This window comes from Tribolium castaneum, chromosome 9 (genome assembly GCF_031307605.1).
Source record: "Tribolium castaneum strain GA2 chromosome 9, icTriCast1.1, whole genome shotgun sequence".
Lineage (NCBI taxonomy): Eukaryota > Metazoa > Arthropoda > Insecta > Coleoptera > Tenebrionidae > Tribolium > Tribolium castaneum.
This window is the reverse complement of record NC_087402.1, coordinates 5,077,704-5,099,972: the sequence shown is the minus strand read 5'-3', so window position 1 is coordinate 5,099,972 and position 22,269 is coordinate 5,077,704. Positions and strand designations below refer to the sequence as shown.

Below are 22,269 nucleotides of genomic sequence, written 5' to 3'. Positions count from 1 at the left end.
TTCGAAAACTAGTCATATTGTGGTGCCCCCTACGCTACTGAAGGCGGCAAGTTTGGTTGTAGGGTTTGGGCGGAATGAGAGGCGTGTTTAAAATCATTTTATTCTATTTGTATGATTTAAACAAAATTATATTGAACAAGTATTATAAAAACAAAATTACAATTTGATAAATCTAATACAATGATATTTACATTCATTAAAATATAGACAAATTGTGATTAAAGTCTTAACGCCATGAGTTCAGAGTAAATATATTCAATCCGAGACTAGTCGCGTTTCCGTACACCATCTCACTATGAACGGTATGTTGTTTAAGTTTATATAAACATACACAATTTTTTCTACGATGACATTGATAGAAACGAAAAACATGAGTTATCGTTGTTTAAATACACACCAAATGGATGACACTGAAGGCCGGTGGTTGAATAAATGAAGCCGCTGGTGTGGTAAGCAACTGAGGTCCAGGGCTGTTTTGTACTTATAATTAGAAACATCTACGTACTGTCTAATTTTGGACCACCCTGTATGTTCTATTTTCCTGATAAGTCGATGATGAGGGGGAAACAATAGGTGATAATAAATAATGAATGGAACACATGGAGGGATGAACTGGGCTTAAGGACTTATATCTACTAAAGTTTGTTCAAATATACATCATTTTTATAATAGTTACTTAGGTAACTCCAATTCTACTTAAGTAATACTCTGATTCAAGTATATATAAACACATAATTGTTCTATTCTATAAACTTTCTTCTTTTAAATACACATGAACCATCATCAACTCAATTATTATAAAAATAAAACTATTCTTTCATTAAACGTACAATGGAAAATGAGAAAAAAATAATACTGAAATTAAAACAATTTATTTACTGAGAGTCCACGGAATAAATATGAACGTTGCACAATTCCGACACATATTCATACAAAAAACCCATTAGAACGACCTGAAAACGCTTTATACAAAAGTAATGGGCGCACGTCTTTTAAAAAATTTGATACTTTACAGCATTCGCTAATGTCTAATGATGAGATGATTAAAAAATAATTCTATTTGTTCATTAAAATATAAAACAATATAGCTATATAAATACGCTAAAAATTATAACAATGATGGGATGCTCCGACACACAGTCTAGTCTGGCACATGAGTATCGAAATTAACACTGATATCACAACATTACTTGTGCAACTATGCACGTAGTTCCTTGCACTTTTTACGAGTATTGTATCGACCATCGGATATGACGATTACGTCCGAGACTCTTTCGTATCACAACAATACCTTACAAGATGCAGCACGACGCCGAACAACAACTGCTGTTGCCCCCTTTGCTCTTTTGTCGTTGATCTGCATCACAAAAAATAATTAGCTCGCTGAAAATTTTGCGAAATTGTCTCATCACCTTGCGAATTAGGCTCGGGCAGGTTCTCTCTCGGTACGAGATGCATCACTGTGGTCTTCCCAAATGGCAGTCCTAGTGCTCCTAACGTTACGTTACTATGAAGGAAACGACCCTGATATATAAGTCGGAGGATTTCAGCCTTTGATACGGCTTCCTGACACCAATCTGCAACAAACGCAACGAAATCTTAATTTCCACAGGAAGTGTGGTAGAATCAATGATAGCCGGTCGCCGAGATTTGCATAAAAAGTGGCACGGTTCACCCAGACCCACTTTTACGAACATCATCATTTGCAAGGAATTGTTTGGTTTCAAAGAGAAAAAATCGCCTGACGTAAAAGTTGCTGCTAATTATAGAACGGTCGATTTGGTTTCGAATGACATTGCAACACCTGAACGAACGTTTAATTGAAAAAACGGGTGTCACGGATTTTTGGCAACGAGCGGTTTTTTCCGGAAACGGAATTGTGACAAAGATTTCGCATTCCGTACGTTATCTCAAACACACCGTATTTTTCTGCACTTTGTGACCGGAAAATCACTTGTTTATACAAATGATAAACAAATTTATTGTAAAATGATTAATTTCGAAGCGATATGATTTATTTATAATTTTTATTTTACATTTCCTGTTGTTAAAAAACATCTTGATTTCATGAATAAACTAGAGCCAAGTCGCATAATTTAAGGCAACTCTAGTCTTTTGGCACAACAATGAATAAAATCCGTTACCTTCTGGCCAGTTGTCGAAGACATGTTGTGCAATATCACCAGCTGAATCGCTCGGACTGAAGAGGAACTCTTTTGTCTTCCCGCTGACGAGGATCAGTCGCAGGTTTATCTGCAACAAAAGCCCGGAATCAACACCTGCTACAGCGCCGTAGTCCTTCAATAACACGTGACCGATAAAATAAAAACAATGAAAAAATATAGAAAATGTCAGCAGACACTCCCTTTCACATCCAAATAAAATTTCCCTCCGTCGACTGAAAACGAGCTTATTTACTTTCGTTTTGGCCGTTTTCTGGTCCGGATTTCCCTTTATATTCTCTGGTAATATCGTCCCAAAGTAATTCACTAAATCCAGTTTGTGCAAACGATCGATAGCCTAATGATTCGGACGCGTACAAAGTCGTCCAGTTAGCGAACTTTTCATCGCGTATAAATCACGAATCCGGTGTCGTCTCCGTAGACAATCGACCGGAAAAAACACCGGAGTTTCATAAAATCATCATAACAAACGGGGCGTGGAAATCGTAAAAATCCCGAAGTTGGAGCAATTAAAGTGGCCCGTAATTGTACACGGCGAGGAGTAAAAACAATTTAATTTCTAGGTAAGCGAGCGATATATAGGAAGACCGTATTAAAAGGCTTGACCTAACGGGTTAAAACGCCCACGAAATGTCTGCGTGAAATTGTGGGAAGAACTCGATTCTTGTACGCGTCGGGAATTTTTATTAAAGACGACTTCCGCGATGAAAAATTTCCTGACAGGGAAAAAACGTGAATTCTGTGGTTATGAAGGAGAGACGGTCACGCGAAAAGCGGGAAATGTCCACAGAGCACGAAGGAAATTTTAAATTGCAAGAGTCAACCACCAAAAATCATTGGCTGATCCGATCATCGCTCAGGACGAAAAAGCAGTAATTCCATTAATACAGATTTGAGTTTTGAATTATTTAGCGCTCCGACAGAAAAGTGAATCAAAATTTAACTCAACAGGGTGCTGAGTCATTTGCAAATTGAGATTCAACAATTTTAATCATAACATACGAGATGTTCCGTTCAAACTCTACAACATTAAAAGTACCTGAAGTGCTAATACAGCCACGCATTCCACACTGAATTATTGTCAACTTTCGTATAAATTTTAATCTGAATTATTTTTATGAATAAATCAAGTCTTTGCTTATTTTAATAGATTAGTTTAGAAAAACGTTCGTCGAAAAAAAAAATTAATAATGTTAAATAATTCCATACGTGCGCATCCAAAAATTATTTTTCCAAAGCTTTCGACAAAATATTAATTGTTAAACGTACATCAAATTTAATTTCACAAGAACTGTGTTCACTTTTTGATAATTGTTAGTTTTTCCTATTTTTGCTAAAATTTTTGTGTTATAATAAAATTGTTACTTAGCATAATTTTTTGTGTCCCGTCCGTAATCTCACTATTTCTCATTTGTGTAACCCACCTCCTCTGCATTACCCGTTTTCATAAAAAAGTATTCATAATATTTCCACTTTGAGCAAATACCTATTTCTCGCAACACATTTTTGTTCTCTTAAAAGTAGTCCCGTCTGTAATCAAATATTTATGAAAGTTAACGGTATTTAAATTTTTAATCATAGACCACATTATTGCTCTATGGATGTTTAAATTAATATCATCACTTTAAACTATTATATTTTTTTTAAATTCTATCAACTAAAAGTTGGCGAAATTATGTCCCGTCCGTAATCATGGAATGCCTGAATAATAATATTCACCTGCCTAATGTTAGCAAAAATTTAATTTAAATTGGAAACTATTAAACGTAGGTATAGGGATTATCGTTACAGAATTAAATTCTTCTAGATCTTGTGAAAAAAAAATAGGACATTTCATTTGAAAAAAACGAGTTACGGTTATTTTAAGTTTTGCAAATATAACTTGTGAGATTGTTTCAACACGAAGACAGCGAAGGGAAGACCTATATTTTTTCTTCCAAATATCCAAAAAAAAATCAAGAAAGTAAGGTGCAATCCAAAAATTTTCAAAAAACCTAAATATAAAAAGTAATCTAGGGGAATCTTTAATTTTTTGTAACATGTTGTTTTATTTTCAGTAAATGCTTTGTTGAAAAATTGCCTTTAGCGAATTCTATAGACTTTTTTCATCTTCTGTGAAAGTATCTCGCGATAACTTCGCCCTATAGATTATTTTAATGTGTGAATTTACAAAAAAAAACTCCCATATAATTTAATTTTTTAGGGAAAAAAAAATACATTTCAACTTAAAACGGTGCCGCATTTTTGAAAATATTTTCATTTTTCATTAAATTTTTCGATAAATAATGTGGGGTTTAGACGGAACACCCAGCAGACCCAAGCCTCATCTAGCGTTTAAATAAAAAAATTACGATGGCAAGGATCGCATATTTTTCCAACTAAATCACGTCGGATTAAAATCATCCGGTCAGAAACAATTATTTGTGTCCGCAGATCAAACGGTTGGCTCAGAAACCAATTTGAATCCTTTTCTGAACAGAATGAATACAAATTTTAATAACCTTATGGGATCATTTTGGGGCGAAATTCAAGATCTGGGATCAGATTGAAAATTTTCACTTTTTGCTCGATTCGATCGCGAAAACCCCCGTGTAAGCGGGTCATTTCGTGCTTCGACCACTAAAGTATTATTTTTATCCTGCAACCCCATGCCCAATCCTCCGTCAGGAATCGTCGTCACACAAGGGGGTACATAAACTCCACTTGATAAGTGCAACGCGCTTTGCCCGGTTATCGATCCGCCGCCGGGGACTCCTCCCCTCTGACCCAGAACTAGGTTTCCTTGTGTCATATACGCCTCTTTTGCTTTTTTATTCCTGCGAAAACTCGCAAAATACAAAACTCCGATCGCGTTTAATTAACATATCGTTGGCTCGATCCCGGCCCGTCTTCGCCTCCTCGCGGGCTCTTTAAAACACCCGGAGGGAGATTAATCGTATCGAATTTCATCTCTTCCCCTTTAGGGGTTCAAGAAACACGACATATTTCCTCACGACCACCCTCCGTGTATCGGATTCGACGGCTTTCGGAGTTACGTAGGAGGGCTTGTGCATTTTTTTCGCCTCTCTGTACTAGTTATCGATTGGTTGTGACACGCGTGTGATTGATTTAATTTTCGGAAAAACGGTTGGGGATTTTTCGGGCGGCGAAATTTTGACGGGCTGACCCGCTTTCTAAGGTTTTCTCTCGTAACGACGTGTGACATACGCGAGGAAGAGCGAAAATAACGGGTTATATTTAGATTGACGGTGTGAGGCGAGAGTAATGGGCATTTTTGTTTCTGGGACGGTGCAGTTTTGTTTACCACTCGAAGAACGTCGCAATATTTTCGAAAATTTTCTTTCTAAACCGGGTCGTGACCGAAGCAAACGATTCGTGTTTCCTATCAAAAACGATCAACAATAATTCAATTCCTCCAGTTTGCTTTAGTCCCAAACCAACCGCCAATTTTGGGAAAGTGAGTCAATGCAGTAAGTGATTCACTTTTTGGCCCAGCGACCTCACCAATTCTAATTTTAAATAACAGTATTTTGACTGCATAAACGTTAAAAAAATTGCTGTACAAATTGTTGGCCTCATTTTGATATGCAGCCAGGCCTCACCTGGGAGCTAGACTTAGTGGAATCTGTCGCTACACGTCCCTCTAATTTCGTTTTTGTTTGGATCTACCGTTAATCCTAATCCTCTAAAGTCTAATGTGTCTCCCGACTGTTCGCAAGTGAAAAAAATCTAATTATACACCGCGGGAATTAAGTAACGAATCTGGATTAGGAAAGATCGCCGGATTAATCGTTCGATTGTGAGAGGGTGCCGTGTCGACTATTTCTATTAAGTCTCTTCGTGATTATGGCCTCCACTCGGGATTTAATTCCGTAAAATTTACTCGAGGTAATTTTATCTCGGTGTCGTATCTCAAAAAGAGTTACGAGGTTCCCTGAGTTTTTCTTCGTCGACTCTTGAAATAGAACTGGAAGAGGGTGTCGGAGGTATTCCGACTGTTGAGACTTCTTCGTGCGGATTTTTTGAATTATCGCCGATCATTAATTGTCGCTTGTCTGCGCCTCTTCTTTCATTGGTAATTTATTGTTGCGACATGTTGGCCGCAACGGAGCGTGGATGATGAACCGGCGACCAATGTTTATTTTCTAGGTTTATAGTCGAATGTAACTGTTCAAGAAACGAACAATTTGTAAAGTGGGACGAGATACGAGAACACTGATGGCGTTTTTTAACCCTTGAATCTGATTGATGTTTTTAATTTGTTTTCGAAAACAAGGCCGGACCGACGCCCCATAAACGGGTTATTAGAGGAGCCGTTTGTATAGTCGTCGTCGGCGTACAGAGGACGATCGATCAACGTTGAGACACCACACCACTCTCGAAAATTTGTCATTTTACGAGGCATTAAAACGAGAGATAGGGATGAGTCATTAACAGTCGAATTTATATTCGGATGGTCTGTCAACGACACCTAAACGGCCTCCGTGGCAATTCCCCGTTTTATATACACCCACATCGCTTAATATTGAAAAGTGAATCATGAACAATCGAGCGGATACGCCATATATGGGTTATTAACGGCAGATGCTGGTCGCATTAAAAATACAAAAATAAGATTTTCTCCGGAGATTGTACTCGATCATTTTAATTTCACTTCAGAATAGCTAAAACAACGCTAGCTCATAATATTTTTATTCAGTCCTTGAGCTCAGGTCACGACTGAATTACCCATTGACCAAAAGAAAAAAAGATTTTTTTGTAATAGCACATCAATTTAAAATAAAATTTAAAAACAGAAAAAGCTTAACTTGATACGAAAATCACCGTAGTAGTCTTAACAATAGCAACACCAACAATACAGTAAAACCTCTATAAGCCGAACTATAATAACATAAGGACAGCAAGGGCTATCGAATTCAATTTTTTAGTAATTGCAATAAATAAGCTATTAAATACGTATTTATAAAGTCTGTTAAAAATAGACTTCAACAAATCAACATTATACGAGTACATAAAAAAAATTTAATTATTATTATCACTGTTCGGATTACAGTTCGGAGTGTTCGGACTTCGGCCTATGACTTCATGCGTATTTTAACACGTTTTTCGAGTTAAAATAAGTTCATTTTGAATAGGTTTTTCTGCAAGTCAAATTGAAAAAAAATCGGAGAATCTGTGACATCTATATTTACCGACTATTTAGCTAGTGGAATTTAAAAATATAAAAAATAAACTACGTTTTCTTATATTTCATTATTCGTTTCCTCTACGGTGGAAAAAATAAAACTGGCGTAGGAGAAAACTAAAGAGAGTTAAAAAGAAAAGACAGGAAGAAAAGCTTTGAGAAAAAGTTGACGAAAGTGAGCACCAACTTCTTGCTAATCTGTTCGGTTGTCCACCTCGCATTAGAAGAAAATGATGGATAGTTGACGGCCTGATGTGGAATAAATTATATGCGAAACGTAGCCAGAAAATTTTGCTTCTTGAATTTTATTGTTACTAAATCACATTAGGAAGATGAAACACAAAGAAAACCACCGTAATTTTTCTGTACCCAAATTCTTTATGCCTTTGAGCCAGTACATCAACAAACATATTTTAAGAGTAAATTAATACACTTTATAAAAGATAAGACAAGCTGATGGATCAGTCAGATTTAGTTAAAAAGTTGATTTTGGTGATGTCAATGATAATTTACATTTACGCAATGTCGGGAATGTTTGACACTGATCCGTTGATTCGTATTGTTATTAAAAACACTACAAATTACGTAAAACTGGAGTGAAAAAACAGTGCCACACCGTAATCCAGCCCTGTCTCAGATCCGTTTCCTGAGCACATCCAATCGATATCAGTCAATTTGTATAAATCTTGCAGCTAATGAACCAATAATGAATTTCTTTGTCTGCGATTGAAAATTTCAAATCGAGCGAAATAAATTAACGACGTGTCCTGTCATCATCTAACTTTTCGTCCCTTGTACTAATTCTCCCTCTCAGGTAAAGCTTTAACGTTCCCAGCGTTCTTTTCCATGAATACTAACGAGAGAAACCGAATCCGCAACCGCACAAGTAATTAGTTCCGGCAAGATTACATTTAGATTGTGTCAAAGGCAGATTGCGAGTAAATATATAACGGTGTGTGTGTTTTATACGCAACTAAAACGAAAAATTTCTCGAGCCATCATCGATTTTCGACTCGGCTAAACATCCCCGCCGAAAAGTGACCCTCGAGTTAACGATCTCTCATCCACTTCAGGACGCGTTAACGAGACGTCTTGAGAACTGAGACCTCCGGCAGTCTTTTCCGGTGACACTTCACCGTCGAGCTGATATTTAACTGTGCTTTAATTCCAACAGTAACGTTAGTATTACAGTCCTTGTGAAAAAATTATGCCCGACTTGCGTCACGTTCGGACAAATTTCCTCGCCGTTTCTAAATTATTAAAAGTGGATCGATCGGCATTTCCAGACGTCGGGGACGTCGATGGTTTTGATAATTTTGATGCCGCCGCAGGTGGATGGCAACTCGAGGCCGGCACGATTCTTTTCACCGAAACACACTTCTTGGCCAATGCGGAGGGAACTTTCTGTTTTTGTTGCGGAATATTGGGTTTCATCACGCGAAACGCGCGCTTTTTCGAAGGATTCGTACTTGATGCAATGAGGAAGTGGTATTTTTAGATGCGGCCGTGGGAGATTCGAATTATGGAAAATGCGGTGACAGTAGGCGACACCAAAGTTTTTCTATTATTGTGGCTGATCCAATCACCTTTCTTCCAACAGCATTGAACTAAAAAACGTGAAGCCAGATGTTTGCGCGAATGACGCTCTGTTTACACGCCTCGTGGCCACTTCTTTATTTTTTCTTCCTCCGTATACACTTTCAATTAGGACATTTATTCCTCAATGACTTCCTTCGCGCATCTCTGCCACATCCGGGATGCACTCACAGCTGTTTTACAAGCAAAGTTAAGGTACCGACCTCGTCGAATCCTTGTCGATTTTTTCGCGCACTTAAAATTTGTGTCACGTCTATCTTTAATTTTTCTCGGTTTTGGCGTGGCTCCAAAATCGAAAAACTCAGAGAGTCCGACTCAGCTGACTGCTTAATCTAGCGTAATTTCACATTAAGGGCGAAGAGAGGAAAAAAGTTTGCGTATTATGTCAAAGGGAGTTATCGATCTGAGGCGGAAATGTCGCTTTGTGACCTTAAAAATTTTGAGTCGGTTCGTATTTTTGGGACGGCCTCGTGTAAATTTAATTTTACGACGGCGGAACGAGGCTGGATTGTGATGTTTATTGATAAGTGTTGGAAGTGTGTTGTGACGCGGTTTTATTTCCGTCGTGGACACTTTCACTGACGATTGGCGGAACGTGGAGTAAAAGTGTTTGGAAATTGAAGAATAAATCCCTTTCCGAACATTGCAAAATATTCGAAAAATTCTCAGAATTTTTTCCAAAGTGCAGGCATCTCATCTGACCAGAGTCTAGTATCTCGGCCGCCATGACCCCATCCCGTCGACTTTCTAAGGTACAGTCGGACCATAAATACCCATCGGGTGTGTTAGAGAGTCAGCATACGCGTGCATAAATCTTCAAGCGAGTAATTAACAGCTTTTGGTTTCGGTCTTGCCGCCGAATGATTTGCATAATTGCCCCAAAGCTTCGGTCGGTAGGTATCGAAATTCCGACGTTTTTGTTCCGACCTTATCTTTCAATCGAGAAAATTTCTATTACGCACACAAAAAGGCACCCAGGTAAAGACGTTTCAATGGGACAAAAGGCCGCCAAGGTGACGTCAAGGTGGATTTGGTTTTTCTATGTCCGGTGGTATGCCATCTATTTAGGGGGTGGTCAAAGTCCCCAACTTCGTCATACTCAGACTTGATACCAAAGAAACACAAAACCCTCTTATCGCATTTTTTTCTTTATTAAAAAATGACTAATGAATTGTTTTCCTTTCTTCGTATCATTCCGACCGATAAGAGAATACCCTGTTACTAACTCAATAATTTACTCAATGAATTCGCCGAAAAACTGGGTCATTCGACAGATGGTGTCCAGAAATGACGTTACAAAAAGCCTCGAAAAACTTTTTTCGCAGCTACCGCTCCCGTAATTGAGCCCTTTGATCTGACACGAGAGAGGGTGGCTTGAATAATCGACAGAGGGAGGTATTTCGCACCGAATTTTTTCAACTCTTTTACTAATTAGAGTCAGATTGATGGCGCGACTTTAGACAAACTCGAAATGAATGAAATTAAAACGATAATTGAGTTTTTTAGGGAGTGGAATGAGAGGCAAAAATTTACTCCTCAAGGTGAGTTACAAGTTCCTCGTTTCGAATATTTACGACTCCAGATCGACGAAAAATAGAATCAGTGTCAAAAACAAAACGTAAATTCTGTAGAAAAACGCCGTTTCAGAGAGAAAATCGACGCGAAATCTTAAATATTTAGAGGAAAGGACGCGTTTCTAAAAATTTGATTCAATGTTTACGCAACTAAATTAAAATTAACATAAAGTAATTTAAGATCAACATCGCTTTATCCATGTGATGAGCAAATAACTCGGAACGAAAAACACATTTAACTTACTTTTTAATGCTTCAGAGATTGACAACGAAAAACCAAACCAGATTTTAATAATTTTGATTAGTACAAAACAAAAAAATTAAATTGTCCAGAGAAAGGAAATAATCAACCCAATTACTCGGGTTCAGTGTAAGCCCCAAATCATTATTATTAATTAAAAAAACACCTATTCGTTATCAAACTCACTATTATTACTTGAAATCCCGTAGGCTAGACTACTGTACAGTTATTATTTTGGCAGTGTCATTACAAAGTTAACTAGACCGAATAAAACAATCGTAAAAAATTCAATTATTCTCTACACAATTTAGTCATTTTGCGTAATCATAATGTAAAAATGAGGCAAAAAATATACAATCATTTAAACCGTGACTATATTTATACCAAATGAATCCCAATTCATAATTACGTTTCCACGTTTGTGGTCTGAACTTAACAGTTAATTTGACAGTTATTATTACACGGGTAACTAGACCGAGTAAACGCAATTCGTGAAAAATTGGTTGTTTCTTGGTGCAAAAATAATTTCACAATTCCTGATTCATATAAAATTCAAATGATAGTAAAGACAATCATTTGCGAATACAAATTCTTTCCCAAACAATCGAATGAACATACCAATCAAGTTAACTGTGATCTAACTGTCAATTTTTGGCATTTGTTAGTGCAGTGCTCACTAGACTGAGTCAATCCCAGACGTGACTTCCTATAATTAGCAATAAAAAGCAGCCAAGCTGATTACAATAGTTACAAAATAAAATTTCTAATGTATTAATAGAAAAGAGTGCAGTGACACTTCTTTTGTTTTTGTTTAATTAACGCATTCCGATGGCCGCGATGGGGGAAAAAGGGCAAACAAAGGCTTTTCCAGCACCTGCTCACCTGTTCTTGCGAAATAAATCGAGTTTAGATCAATTTGTAATATTTTGAGCGCTGCAATGACCGTCCGTGTCGACTTTCTAATGATCGAACGCGCCATCGTCCATTTGTGAAAGCTGCAAGAGTTCGTGTCGTGGGCGTCTCCGAAGGGCCCCAAACTCGGGGTATATCGCGATGTAGGTCGCCATCGACAGGAAGGGTGCGGTTGTCTTCTAACCTACCTTATCAGCTGGAATATGCCTTCCGGACATGGTGCGGCCCTCGCTTCGATCTGCTATCCGAAATCCCCGAATCTGTCGCAAATTGAGCAATTTTCGACGGTCACAACACTACTCCATGGCACGACATCAAGCTGGTGCACTAGCTAGCCATGATGGTAAGGGCGGAGCACCAAACGGCCGAAGACACAACACCAGCACCGAAGGAACACACAGAAAACGACCTCCGACGTTCTAACAATGCAGTGCAACTTTTCCAAGCCACTTTTCAACGCGACTGCGCCGCCACCACCAACTTATTCTTGTTGCAACTTGCAACTGATTTGTTTGACGCAACCCGCAGTGGCCCAGCGACATCTACCGGACCATCACAACACAAACGTCCCACTTGGACGAATTTTGCCAATTTATGCAAGCCAAAGGGCCCCACACCTGTCCCACACCAAAAAACCAAAATTTGGAACGCTTTACAAAAAACTGACGTAGTTAATGCCAAGTGTCAAAAGAACTGCCGTCACCCGCAGTCTTACACACTTATAATCCTACTCCCAAAAAAGCCACAATTACATTTTTTGCAAAACAAATTATCAATCAAAGTATAGAAAATTATACATAGCGATGGTTTTTCATAATTATAATGTAATACAATCGCATAACACAATTTAATTAAGTAAGACCTGATGGGTGTTAGACTGCATGTGTTACAACACCCCCACCATTGCTTTCATCTGACAATAAAGCGACATAACCTTTCTTGTCAAAACAATCACATTTTTTGAAGAAATGCTTTTCTTTGAATCTTGAAAATGGATTCAAGCGGTGACAAGCCCCAGGAATCTCCCCAAGACATTGTAGCCGCCCTCCAGGTAAGTCCTTTGGAGTTACATCCCCAGGTGTGTCCACCTACACTCAACTCCTTAAAAGGAGTGGTATTTGATTGTCTTTTATTGCAGGAAAAAGTTAATAGCTTGTACTTATACCGGGACCATTATTTTGAAACTCATAAGATCGACGATGCCATTCATAAAAATGGAGATGTTGAGAAAAAATTATCTGAGATTTTAGGAGTATTTAATGAGTGCGAGAAACGGGCTTCGGGGGGCGATAGGGCCAAGTTTTGTTTTCTCAAAGGTAGGGCGTTAAATGTTGTGCCTAAGTTTAGCAAAGAAGCGGAAAGTTTGCTCTCTAAGGCTGTTAAATTGGATCCTAAGTGTGTTGAGGCTTGGAATGAGTTAGGGGAGTGTTTTTGGAAAAATAATGAGTTGAAGAAGGCGATGAATTGCTTTGAGGGGGCGCTCAAAGAAGTAAATAGGTCGTGATGAGTCTTTGGTAATTATTAAGTAAGTTTGGGACTTTCAGCGCAAGAATAAAGTCTCGTTAAGGAATCTCTCAATGTTGGCAAGGCAGGAAACTTCAAGTAGTAGGGAAAATTTAATAAATAACATAGAAAAAGGCTTAAACTATGCAAAAGAAGCTGTCCAGTTGGACCCCCAAGATGGTCTCTCATGGGCTGTTTTAGGAAATGCCCACTTATCATCATTTTTCGGTATTCAACAAAATCCAAAAACGCTAAAGCAATGCTTAAGTGCCTACTCTCAAGCCGTAATCATCACATTTTATTAAAACAAATTGTAAAAAAAAATTTTTAGGAGAAAGATATTGTGGCCAAAAGTACTCCAGACTTACACTATAACAAAGGAATAGTACGTGTAACAATTTTTTGTTTTGTTTTATCTCAGTAATTCAATTACAGACTTTAAAATATGAGGAAGAGTTTGAATTGGCGCTTGAATCGTTTAATAAGGCGGCTCTGTATGATCCCACGTGGGACCAACCCAAAATCAAGGAAAAACAACTCGTTAGATATTTAAATGAGATTACCGATTTAGTCACAACAAGTGGTAAAATGAAAGCGAAGCGTTTACAACAAATTTTGCAAGTAAATTCGATTTTTTGTCCGATTACAGGGACCTGTAATTTTCTGGCTTTCAAAATCGGCTCATTTGAGGTGTAATTATTATTTTCATAAAATTACGATTTTTCAGTATCGCAAGCCGACTGTTATAATCCTTAACATATGAGCAATCGATTTCGAAATTAATAATTTGCAAGTTACAGGTACCTGTAATACGAATTTTGAATTACATTTATTTTTTTTGCCAGTCGATTGATTCAAAGCAATTGGGGCCGTACGCCGGTGGCAGTTATACCTCGTCGGCGAATCAAACCGTCAAACTTGACGAAATTCCTTTGGGTGGCTTAAAGCCGGGTTTAAATGAGGAAAAAGTGGTTTTGGGGAAAGTGGTGTGTAGTGTGCAAAACGAGGATTCGGTTCCTTTGTAATAAATTTATTTTTCGTATAAATTACATTATAAAATAATTTATTCTAGTACATTCTGTTTGGTGGATAAATTAGGAACTTGCGTCGTAGTAACAGTTTTTAATTTGGCCGACGGTAAAGGTGTGATTATCGGTAATTCAGTGGCAATTCCCGAACCCTACGTGACTGATGTGGATTTTACGTATAAAGATAATGTCTGTACGGTTTTTGAGTCATGGACAACTTTAGGAATTTTTATTTGTAGGAATACAAGTTTCGTTTAATCCGAGTAGAGACACCGCTTGTGATGGTTGTGAATGGCAAAAAAGTGAATCGGGATCTTCAAGCCGGTGTCCAGATGTCAATTTTTAACAAATATGATTGATTGTAATTCACACGCGTTTGTAATTCAGAATGAGAGTGGTGCAGCCAATACTGGAACCTGTATTTTTCAGCCAGAAATTAATTGTAAATAAAAGATTTTTGATCATTTCGTTGTCTTATATATTTATAGTTTTTACAAAACTTTACATATTTGGTTTAGAGTATTAAAATATACTTTAGAGTATAAAAATAAATATTGCTCGTTATCGATAATGTTGTGTAAATCGCCTCATTCCGAACGCAAACAGCCCATTTTTGTATCACTCTCGAATCCGCAATAAACTAATCAATGCAAAAGTCCTTCCTCTCCGCGGGCGTCCTTATCACAACGTATTATCACAAAAAACAGGATGCACTACAAATTGCTCTCCCACAATTTCAAAAAATTGTCCAACACTTCGATGAAGAACGTGCGTTTGGCCGGGTCCTTGAACGCCGGCGCTAGGGTTTTCATGCCCATTTGGAGGATGGCCTCGTTCTGGAGGAGGTCGTTGAGGACGGTGAGCAGTTGGGTGTCGCCGTGGATCTTCAGAAGGGTTGGATATGTGAAAATGTAGTAATGGACGCGCAGCTTGGCAGCGGCCCATTCCTCCACGGTGTGGTTGCCGCTGGCCACCTTTATCTGCCCCATGTGTTCGGCAAACCAGGGGCTGAAGTACTGGCCAAGCTCCAGCTTGTCCAAGTGGGAGATGCCCTGCGTTTTGAGCCGCTCTTTGATTTGTAAGTAGATGGAGCGCCGGAAGACGAACACCTGGACAGGGGGCTATTTTTAGACTCGAGTGGACACACATGCTTTAAACTATTGAAGTAATTTTCCCATGTAACCATATAAATAATAAAATCTTAAAAATGACAATTGTTTTTTCCTTCTGCAAAACAACTTTTTGTTCCCTCTCAGTCAGTGACAATCAATCACGCAATAATAAAATAAATAAAAATATTAATATAAACAGATTTATTCTTCATATAGTTCTGAACATTTCAGAACTTGATTTTAAAACTCAGGTTGCGTTTCTACGACGATCCAAAATCTGTACGATTCACGTTAAACACCTCTGGAGAACGTTCATAAATGATTCAGTTTTAAAAATGCGTCTTTGATTAAATAATGACTTATGGAATTTAAACAAAACAAAAAATCACCTAGACATTATGAAATTTAAAAAATAAATGCTTTTTAAACTCCTTCAGATTCAGAAAAAATATTTACAATTTTAAGATTCGGAATTTAGGATGTGCATAAGTTGATAAATAGAGATCTTACTAGGAGCAAACACCAATCAAACGTTAGGACGTCCAAAGCAAAAACAATTTTTTTTTATAAAAATTAAGTTATTTTATTTAAAAACTCAGTTTTTAATTTATGCAAGGTGATTATAAAGTTCTTATATATCCATCCGTCAGATGACCTAAACCTTTTCATCTGAAACATGCAACGATTCCGTAATTTTTCATGTCATCACACTCCATCATTTATGGAAATATCTTTAAAGTTCACCGAAATAAAACCTTGACGATTCGTAAACACATAACGTCCATTTATTTATTCTCCACCAACAATAAAATAATTGATTTGCGTCAAGAACACCATAATTACAACGAAATTGTTTAATTGTAAAAACCGAAAACGTACTTTATGTGACGCTGTTATCTTCTTCAGTGACCATGATGGCTGGAAAACCTTGTCTTTAATCGATTCTGATAATTTTGCGAATAAAATTAATAAGCGGTCACGAAATCCCAAAAACCGGCCGTGACATTTTTCGAAATTTCTTAGCTTTGTCTGAGAGAAATCCAATCAACATGTGGTCAACAATCAACATAAATTAAAAATTCAAATAAATTTCTTTGCTCTCATTAAGTCATTGCATCATTTGAGACCTTTAACGATGCTAAAACGGTACAAAATTTATGCAAACGTGATTGGTTTCGCTTAAAATATTTTTTTCTCACGAGAAACAATTTAATCACTCTGCGACCATGAACGTTATGTGTAACTAATTGTTGTGCTTAATCATTTGGATATTGAACTCTTACATAAAAAGGTGGTAAAACAATAAGTGTTGTAGATTGTTTAATAGAGCTTTAAAAGTAAAATTATGTAACTAGTTTCCATTCACTCAGCAAGAGTCAAAGAGACTTGAAATAACCGTGTTAGTATTTTCCTAATTAATCACCCAACAATTAAAATACCTGGTAAAGTGCGTTTCCAGTAACGTACGACTCGATAAAATGCGAGCCGTACTTTCGTATAAACTTCAGCACACTGCTCACATCACCAACTTGTATTTTATCAATCTCCCTCGCCACCACGTCCATCAAATTAACATTATTCGGTATTTTGCTCAGCTTGACACTATCCCTAAACCTCGCCAACCTCACTAGCACATAACAATGTTCCTTGTGAACAAACGACGAATTAATCCCTAAATTCTTGGCCAGCGTGTCCGGCGACCAGCTCGCCGTGAACGCCCTCCACGTATTCTCCAGCCTCTCGAAGCTGAAATCCCTGAAATAGGCCTGCACTAGCTGTTTCACGTTATCGCAGAACTCCATATGGAAGTCGCCGACGAAGACCCTTCGCTGCTTCTTCGGCACCTTGACCGGGTGCACCACGTACCGGTCCAGGTCGTCGAAGACGTCGATGGTGGGCTCTCTGAAGAGGAAGTCGGAGTCGTTCCGCGGCACCACTTTCATGCTCAGACTGAGGTAGCCGTAGCGGGTGAAGATGTCCACGGAGCGGCCGACCCGCAGCTGGCTGTCCTCCGGATGGACGTCGTCTCCGTAGGCCGAGAGCGCGGTCAGCAGCACGAGCAGCTGCGCTCGGCCCCACATTCTCGACGCGACTGACACCTGAAACATGGACAAGTGTGCACAAGGTGAGGCCTTGGATGCGCGCGCGAGAGAGCTTATGCGAGAGGATGCACCCGTGGAGGATAGACGGTTGTTCACCCGTGGTGGAATCCCGTCCAACAGGATCGATCACCAGGTGCACCGAATGAGGGCACCCGAAACAAAACCGATTTTCGAGCACGAGGACGCGGGCTCTGTCCTTAAACCTCCTCCGAAGGGCTTCAGCGTAGACATCCTTTGATCAATTTAAAGAATCCAAGTGATTCTAGTTTGATGCCAATTTAGTTAGATAGCTCGCCTGATCCAGGTCTAGTTCAAGATTACATTACAACTTGATTTAAATTTAGATCCAGACATAGAATCAACTAGGGCGTATTGAACCTCCCCCAGGTCTAATATTAGAAAAAATAATACTAAGTAATTGATTCCTAAGGAAATAAACGTTTCAATATTTCGGTAAAGGTCCTAAATTTATCATGGATCACTTTACAGTAAAACCTCTCAACAACGGACTCCGAAGGGGAATTTTTAATTGTCCGTTGTGGGGAGATGTCCGCTTGTAGGAGGTGGAAATTTTAATATAGGTGTTGTTACGTTCCTACAAAAATGTCCGTTGTGAAGAGCTGTCCGTTTTTCGGAGTATATAAAAAATAGTCTTAAATCAGACTTAGCTGAGGACTGAATTAAATTGGGTGAAGCAAGCGAGTCGAATTTAAAAATTCTAGCGACACAGTTACAACTTATAATAAACAATATTTGACCCCAATCGCGTTGCAACAGCGACTGTTCCGTTCGATCAAGCCCATTTTGCCGACCTTGGGCACCGAAGGCCCCAAGAAACCCAGCAAACGTGACAGAACCGCAGAGAAAGTTCGCACCGATCTTTAAAAAAATCCTAAATGTTACATATTTCATCAGAATTAAGCCAAGCAACATCTGGAACAAACTAATTTCGCTTGCACCATCTCTAATTTTTCACACAAGATTTTGAATTTTTCGACACTGATCGCGTTTCCCAATGAGATATTTCCTTAATTGGATGCTTGTTGCAGTTGCAATTAATCAAAAACGAGCGCTTGATTAGGCATTGTCTGTGACTTTCACCAGTTTCTTCAAATCTATCGCTCTTGCGTAACTCTGGCCCCGATTAATAAAATTCGGGGGATGGGTTGTGGTGGTGAGGTGTTCCTTGGGGCGCCATCTGAGGCGTTTGTGGGTGAGGGTCGCAAAGAAACCTGTTTGCAGGTTTTGAACTTTGGAATTATTTACAATACGATCGTTGTCCTCATGATTAAACCGTGACGCGACATTAAAGAAATAAATGTAGTGTGATAATGCGGTGGCAATAAACCCGATTAAATTATTTTCGAAAAAAGTGAAACCGGAAACGATTACCCAACTCGACGTATGATTTAAATTAATCTAATTTGCGGCCGAAACAATTACATCATTAGCTCTCTGCACTGCATTTACGTAACACTTTTACCATTTCCGCGTTTTTGAAACGTTTCAACCTTGAAAAAATTCGACTTACGCGGAGCTAAATTCAACCACCATTACGTTCAAACCACTGCAACTCCTGCACCACACTGATTATTGACCAGATTGCTCCCCTTGAATCGGGCAGGTGTCCTATAGAGGGGCCGATCGCTCTCACTTTCACCGCTCGATTCCATAAGGAATACAATGGAAAACCCGAACTAGATTAGAAATTATCACGCGGGTTGAATACTAATAACTGGTTGCGTTTTGAGTGATTTTTCAACTGGGGGTAACTGGAGGTGTAAATTGGGTGTCAATAGTCGGATTATGACTTGTCGAAGGTAATTAAGACAAGTTTGGAGTGCAATTAGGGACTGAAAGCGGATATTTAGAGAGGAATATTGGTGAGAGTTGCCAGTTTTGTGAAGATAAGTGGATTAAGGAAGACTTGGACAGAGATTTAATTAAAGCACTGGAATAATTAAAAAGCTATAAGCATAAGCTGTTTTGAATTCTTACAACTGAGCCAAGGATTTAGTTTCATCATGACTCGGCTTTTCAAACAAATGATCACTTTTTTGGTCATTTAATTTGAAATTTGAACAAACTGTACAGAAAGTTTAATTGCGAAATAAGCAAAACTCAAACATTAATTTGAACTCAAATTTCGATTTGTAATTATTTGGTTCTTGCAGCAGAGCGAGGAAACTAATAAAATAACTGAAATCTCCTCTCCGATTGACACGATTTTGAGGACGAATGATTCAGATTTAATTAAATACAATCATAAACAAAAATGGTTAATAAAATTTATAAATCATTATCTACATTAGAACCTCCTTGGATGAAAATGTGTCAAAAAACCCAAGTTTTGAGTTATAAAAAAAATCTGTGACTATTTCGGTTGACTAACTATTTTATTTAATGACTGGGATTTATGTTCTTATAATAATTGAGTACAACATTATTTAGACATGATTCACTTGTTCACTGTAATCATTTTCTTTCAAAGTAGTTTTTTTAATAAATTTATCGATTCTTCTAAAACTGAAAATCTGAAAAAATATAGTACTGATTCTCATCATGAAATCATGAAAGATTCAGATTTTGAACTCTTGTGTTGAATTCAGAATCAACACTGTTCTGGTATCTTCTACTTTAGAACTTCCTACGGCGTAAAACCTACGAGCAGGAAAAAGAAATACAAGCTGATGACGGACGGGACACAAAAAACACCTTACATTTTAATTGTTGAATAATCATTATAAAATTATGCTTATATAAGAGGCCCTGATTCCAAAAATAATTTTTGAAGTAAAAGATGGAACTTGTTAGAACAAGCCAACAATTTATTTCTGATTTACTTATTGTTTACACATGACGGACGGGACAGCAAAATTTACGAAGATAAAAAAGTAAAATTACTAATCAATTTACTTACAAATTTCTATTTTCTAAACTGTCAGAAACTAGAAAAACACCCTTCAAAAATTATTCAGCAGTTGTATAAATTTTAGAACTTAATAAATTACTTACTTCAGTTTGAATGATTAATTGATTATCCTCTCCCATTTTAAATCCACAACAAGAAAAAAACTCTTTTGTTGCAAAATACATTAAATATAAAACGAAACGTGTATTTTGAAAAAAACCTTACATCCTAAAATTATTTTAAAAATTTCGTCACGTCGCACTATTCCTGGAATGGCTGATTTACTATTTAATGATTGGGAACCAATATTTTCATAATAAATTGAGCAAATCATGATTTAGACACGGATACGATTCAGTTCAATAATTTTCTTTCAAAGTTGTTGATACTTAAAAAAATAACTGAATATCTAAAAAAATGAAAGATTTCGAAGCCCTGTACTGAGTTGCGACTTGGACAAAGACTGGCGAAAATGCGATACAAATTCAGGTTTTGAAGGTTGCATTTTTCAAGATGCAAGTAAGGAGTGCAGGCAGGTTCATGCATTCTTTGAGTCACTTATCTTGCGATAAAAAGTAAAATAATTGCAAAGTTGTGTGACTCACGTGGGCGTAAAACCGTGCAAATTCGCGGCAATAAACGTCTCAAGACTTAAAATTCTTATCAGTGTCAATGCCAATCCTCACTAACACTATTGACCCAAAATAATCAATTAAGTACTTGAAAGCAGTAAACATTAAAAAATCTTGTATTGACTTGACCTCCCTGATAACAAAACTCGCCTCGCAATCCGCGAAATGTGATTTTAAATGGTATTAAAGCACCCGTAATTACTTACCTTTTCAGACCTCGATGAAGAACTTGAAGCGCACTTCCGGCACTAATTATTGTTTGCAAATCACGTTTGTTTCCATTGTCGGTGAAAAAAACATGTTTTCAGTCCAAGTTCGATAAGTTATCGACAATGAATAGCACCTCTTGTGGTCTTTGTTGACAGACGCAATAAAATAGATAATTTTTTGCCGCTTTAATTGGATAATTCCGATCCCAAGGACGCGTGCGAGGAAGCCCTGTATTATCTACACGAAGTCCCACAAGCGTAATTAGCGGGTGGAACGCGCATTTCCGGGTCTGGGTTTCATTATAAGGATTAGGCGCAGTCGGTAGGAAGGTTAAGGTCGGGCGCTTTTTGGGCCGCAGCCGCTTTAAAATCGCTTTTCGCAATTCTTTCGAAATCGTTTAAAGGTTTAAAGGCAAGTCAAGGGTAACCGGCTTTCGAAGATGGTACTATTTATCGACACGCGACGCGAAATTATAACGTGAAGAAAGCGAATTATGCAAAAGCGAGTCTTGCTGACGGTAAAGTCGTTGCTCTTAACGAGAATCCTTATTTACGGAGAATTAGAAAATGCCTCAATTAATCAGAATTGCTAATTAAATAAATTACTCACCGCAACGTTTCGGCTTCATTGGTGATGGTCATTTGCGATTTTGATTTTGAAACATGCCAAAAGTGATAGTTTTGACAAACCAAAACGTGCCATTTTGTAATACGAGAAAAAAACGTTCTCACAAAAAATGAAAGAAATTGTTGCTACTTTATTTACATCACTTGGTGGTTGAGAAATTAATAACGTTTTACTGTTGTCTGCTATCGAAGCCAATTAAAATAACTGAATGCAAAATGTAAATATTTGTTGTTACTTTGATTGTAGGCTTGGGTAAGGCTGTTTTTCTTGGATTAGGTTCTGGTATCCTTAATAAATTAATTACACAATTGATAAAATAAGTAAAACGGTTAACCGTGCCCGAGATTCTGAATTAAATCAATATTTAAATTTTAAAGTTAACACTTTCGTTGTGGGACGTAACGTTTATTAATTATTTATAAATAATTACATAAAACTTTTATTTTTATTTAA

General features: G+C 37.7%; 3 protein-coding genes across 5 annotated transcripts; 1 reads left to right on the top strand and 2 right to left on the bottom strand.

The window, feature by feature from the left end:
* Positions 1–856: 856 nt before the first annotated feature.
* UBL3 (Ubiquitin like 3) lies at positions 857–12,372 on the bottom strand. The gene is made up of 4 exons (XM_969655.5): positions 11,880–12,372; positions 2,145–2,253; positions 1,413–1,577; positions 857–1,357 (listed from the first exon to the last, which is right to left on the bottom strand). Exons 1-4 carry the CDS (start codon positions 11,907–11,909, stop codon positions 1,293–1,295), a joined length of 369 nt encoding a protein of 122 aa, XP_974748.1. The 5' UTR covers positions 11,910–12,372; the 3' UTR covers positions 857–1,292.
* Positions 12,373–12,576: 204 nt separating this feature from the next.
* On the top strand, positions 12,577–14,686 carry LOC663599 (tetratricopeptide repeat protein 5). The gene is made up of 8 exons (XM_969639.5): positions 12,577–12,742; positions 12,830–13,180; positions 13,236–13,478; positions 13,526–13,579; positions 13,630–13,815; positions 14,040–14,215; positions 14,267–14,411; positions 14,462–14,686. The coding sequence occupies exons 1-8, from the start codon at positions 12,683–12,685 to the stop codon at positions 14,579–14,581; spliced, it is 1,335 nt and encodes a 444-aa protein (XP_974732.3). The 5' UTR covers positions 12,577–12,682; the 3' UTR covers positions 14,582–14,686.
* On the bottom strand, positions 14,209–21,853 carry tsl (torso-like). Of its 3 annotated transcripts, none has more exons than XM_008193775.3 (3): positions 21,186–21,358; positions 16,774–17,433; positions 14,209–15,331 (listed from the first exon to the last, which is right to left on the bottom strand). In XM_008193775.3, exons 2-3 carry the CDS (start codon positions 17,413–17,415, stop codon positions 14,936–14,938), a joined length of 1,038 nt encoding a protein of 345 aa, XP_008191997.1. In that variant the 5' UTR covers positions 17,416–17,433; positions 21,186–21,358; the 3' UTR covers positions 14,209–14,935. The 3 variants fall into 3 exon arrangements, with proteins under 3 accessions (XP_008191997.1, XP_008191996.1, NP_001107843.1); XM_008193774.3 differs by lacking the exon at positions 21,186–21,358 and adding an exon at positions 18,968–19,541; NM_001114371.1 differs by lacking the exon at positions 21,186–21,358 and adding an exon at positions 21,799–21,853 and having other exon boundaries at positions 14,936–15,331.
* Positions 21,854–22,269: the final 416 nt, after the last annotated feature.

Coding starts and splice junctions, on each gene's coding strand:
- UBL3 (XM_969655.5), bottom strand. CDS start 11,909: ATGTCCGGAAGGCATATTCCAGCTGATAAG. Junction 1,578..2,144: donor CTTCGACAACTGGCCAGAAG/GTAACGGATTTT, acceptor CGTTTGTTGCAG/ATTGGTGTCAGGAAGCCGTA. Junction 1,358..1,412: donor GCCCGAGCCTAATTCGCAAG/GTGATGAGACAA, acceptor TTTGTGATGCAG/ATCAACGACAAAAGAGCAAA.
- LOC663599 (XM_969639.5), top strand. CDS start 12,683: ATGGATTCAAGCGGTGACAAGCCCCAGGAATCTCCCCAAGACATTGTA. Junction 13,816..14,039: donor GTTTACAACAAATTTTGCAA/GTAAATTCGATT, acceptor TTTTTTTGCCAG/TCGATTGATTCAAAGCAATT. Junction 14,412..14,461: donor ATTTTACGTATAAAGATAAT/GTCTGTACGGTT, acceptor TTTTATTTGTAG/GAATACAAGTTTCGTTTAAT.
- tsl (NM_001114371.1), bottom strand. CDS start 17,415: ATGTGGGGCCGAGCGCAGCTGCTCGTGCTGCTGACCGCGCTCTCGGCC. Junction 15,332..16,773: donor CTGGAAACGCACTTTACCAG/GTATTTTAATTG, acceptor CCCCCTGTCCAG/GTGTTCGTCTTCCGGCGCTC.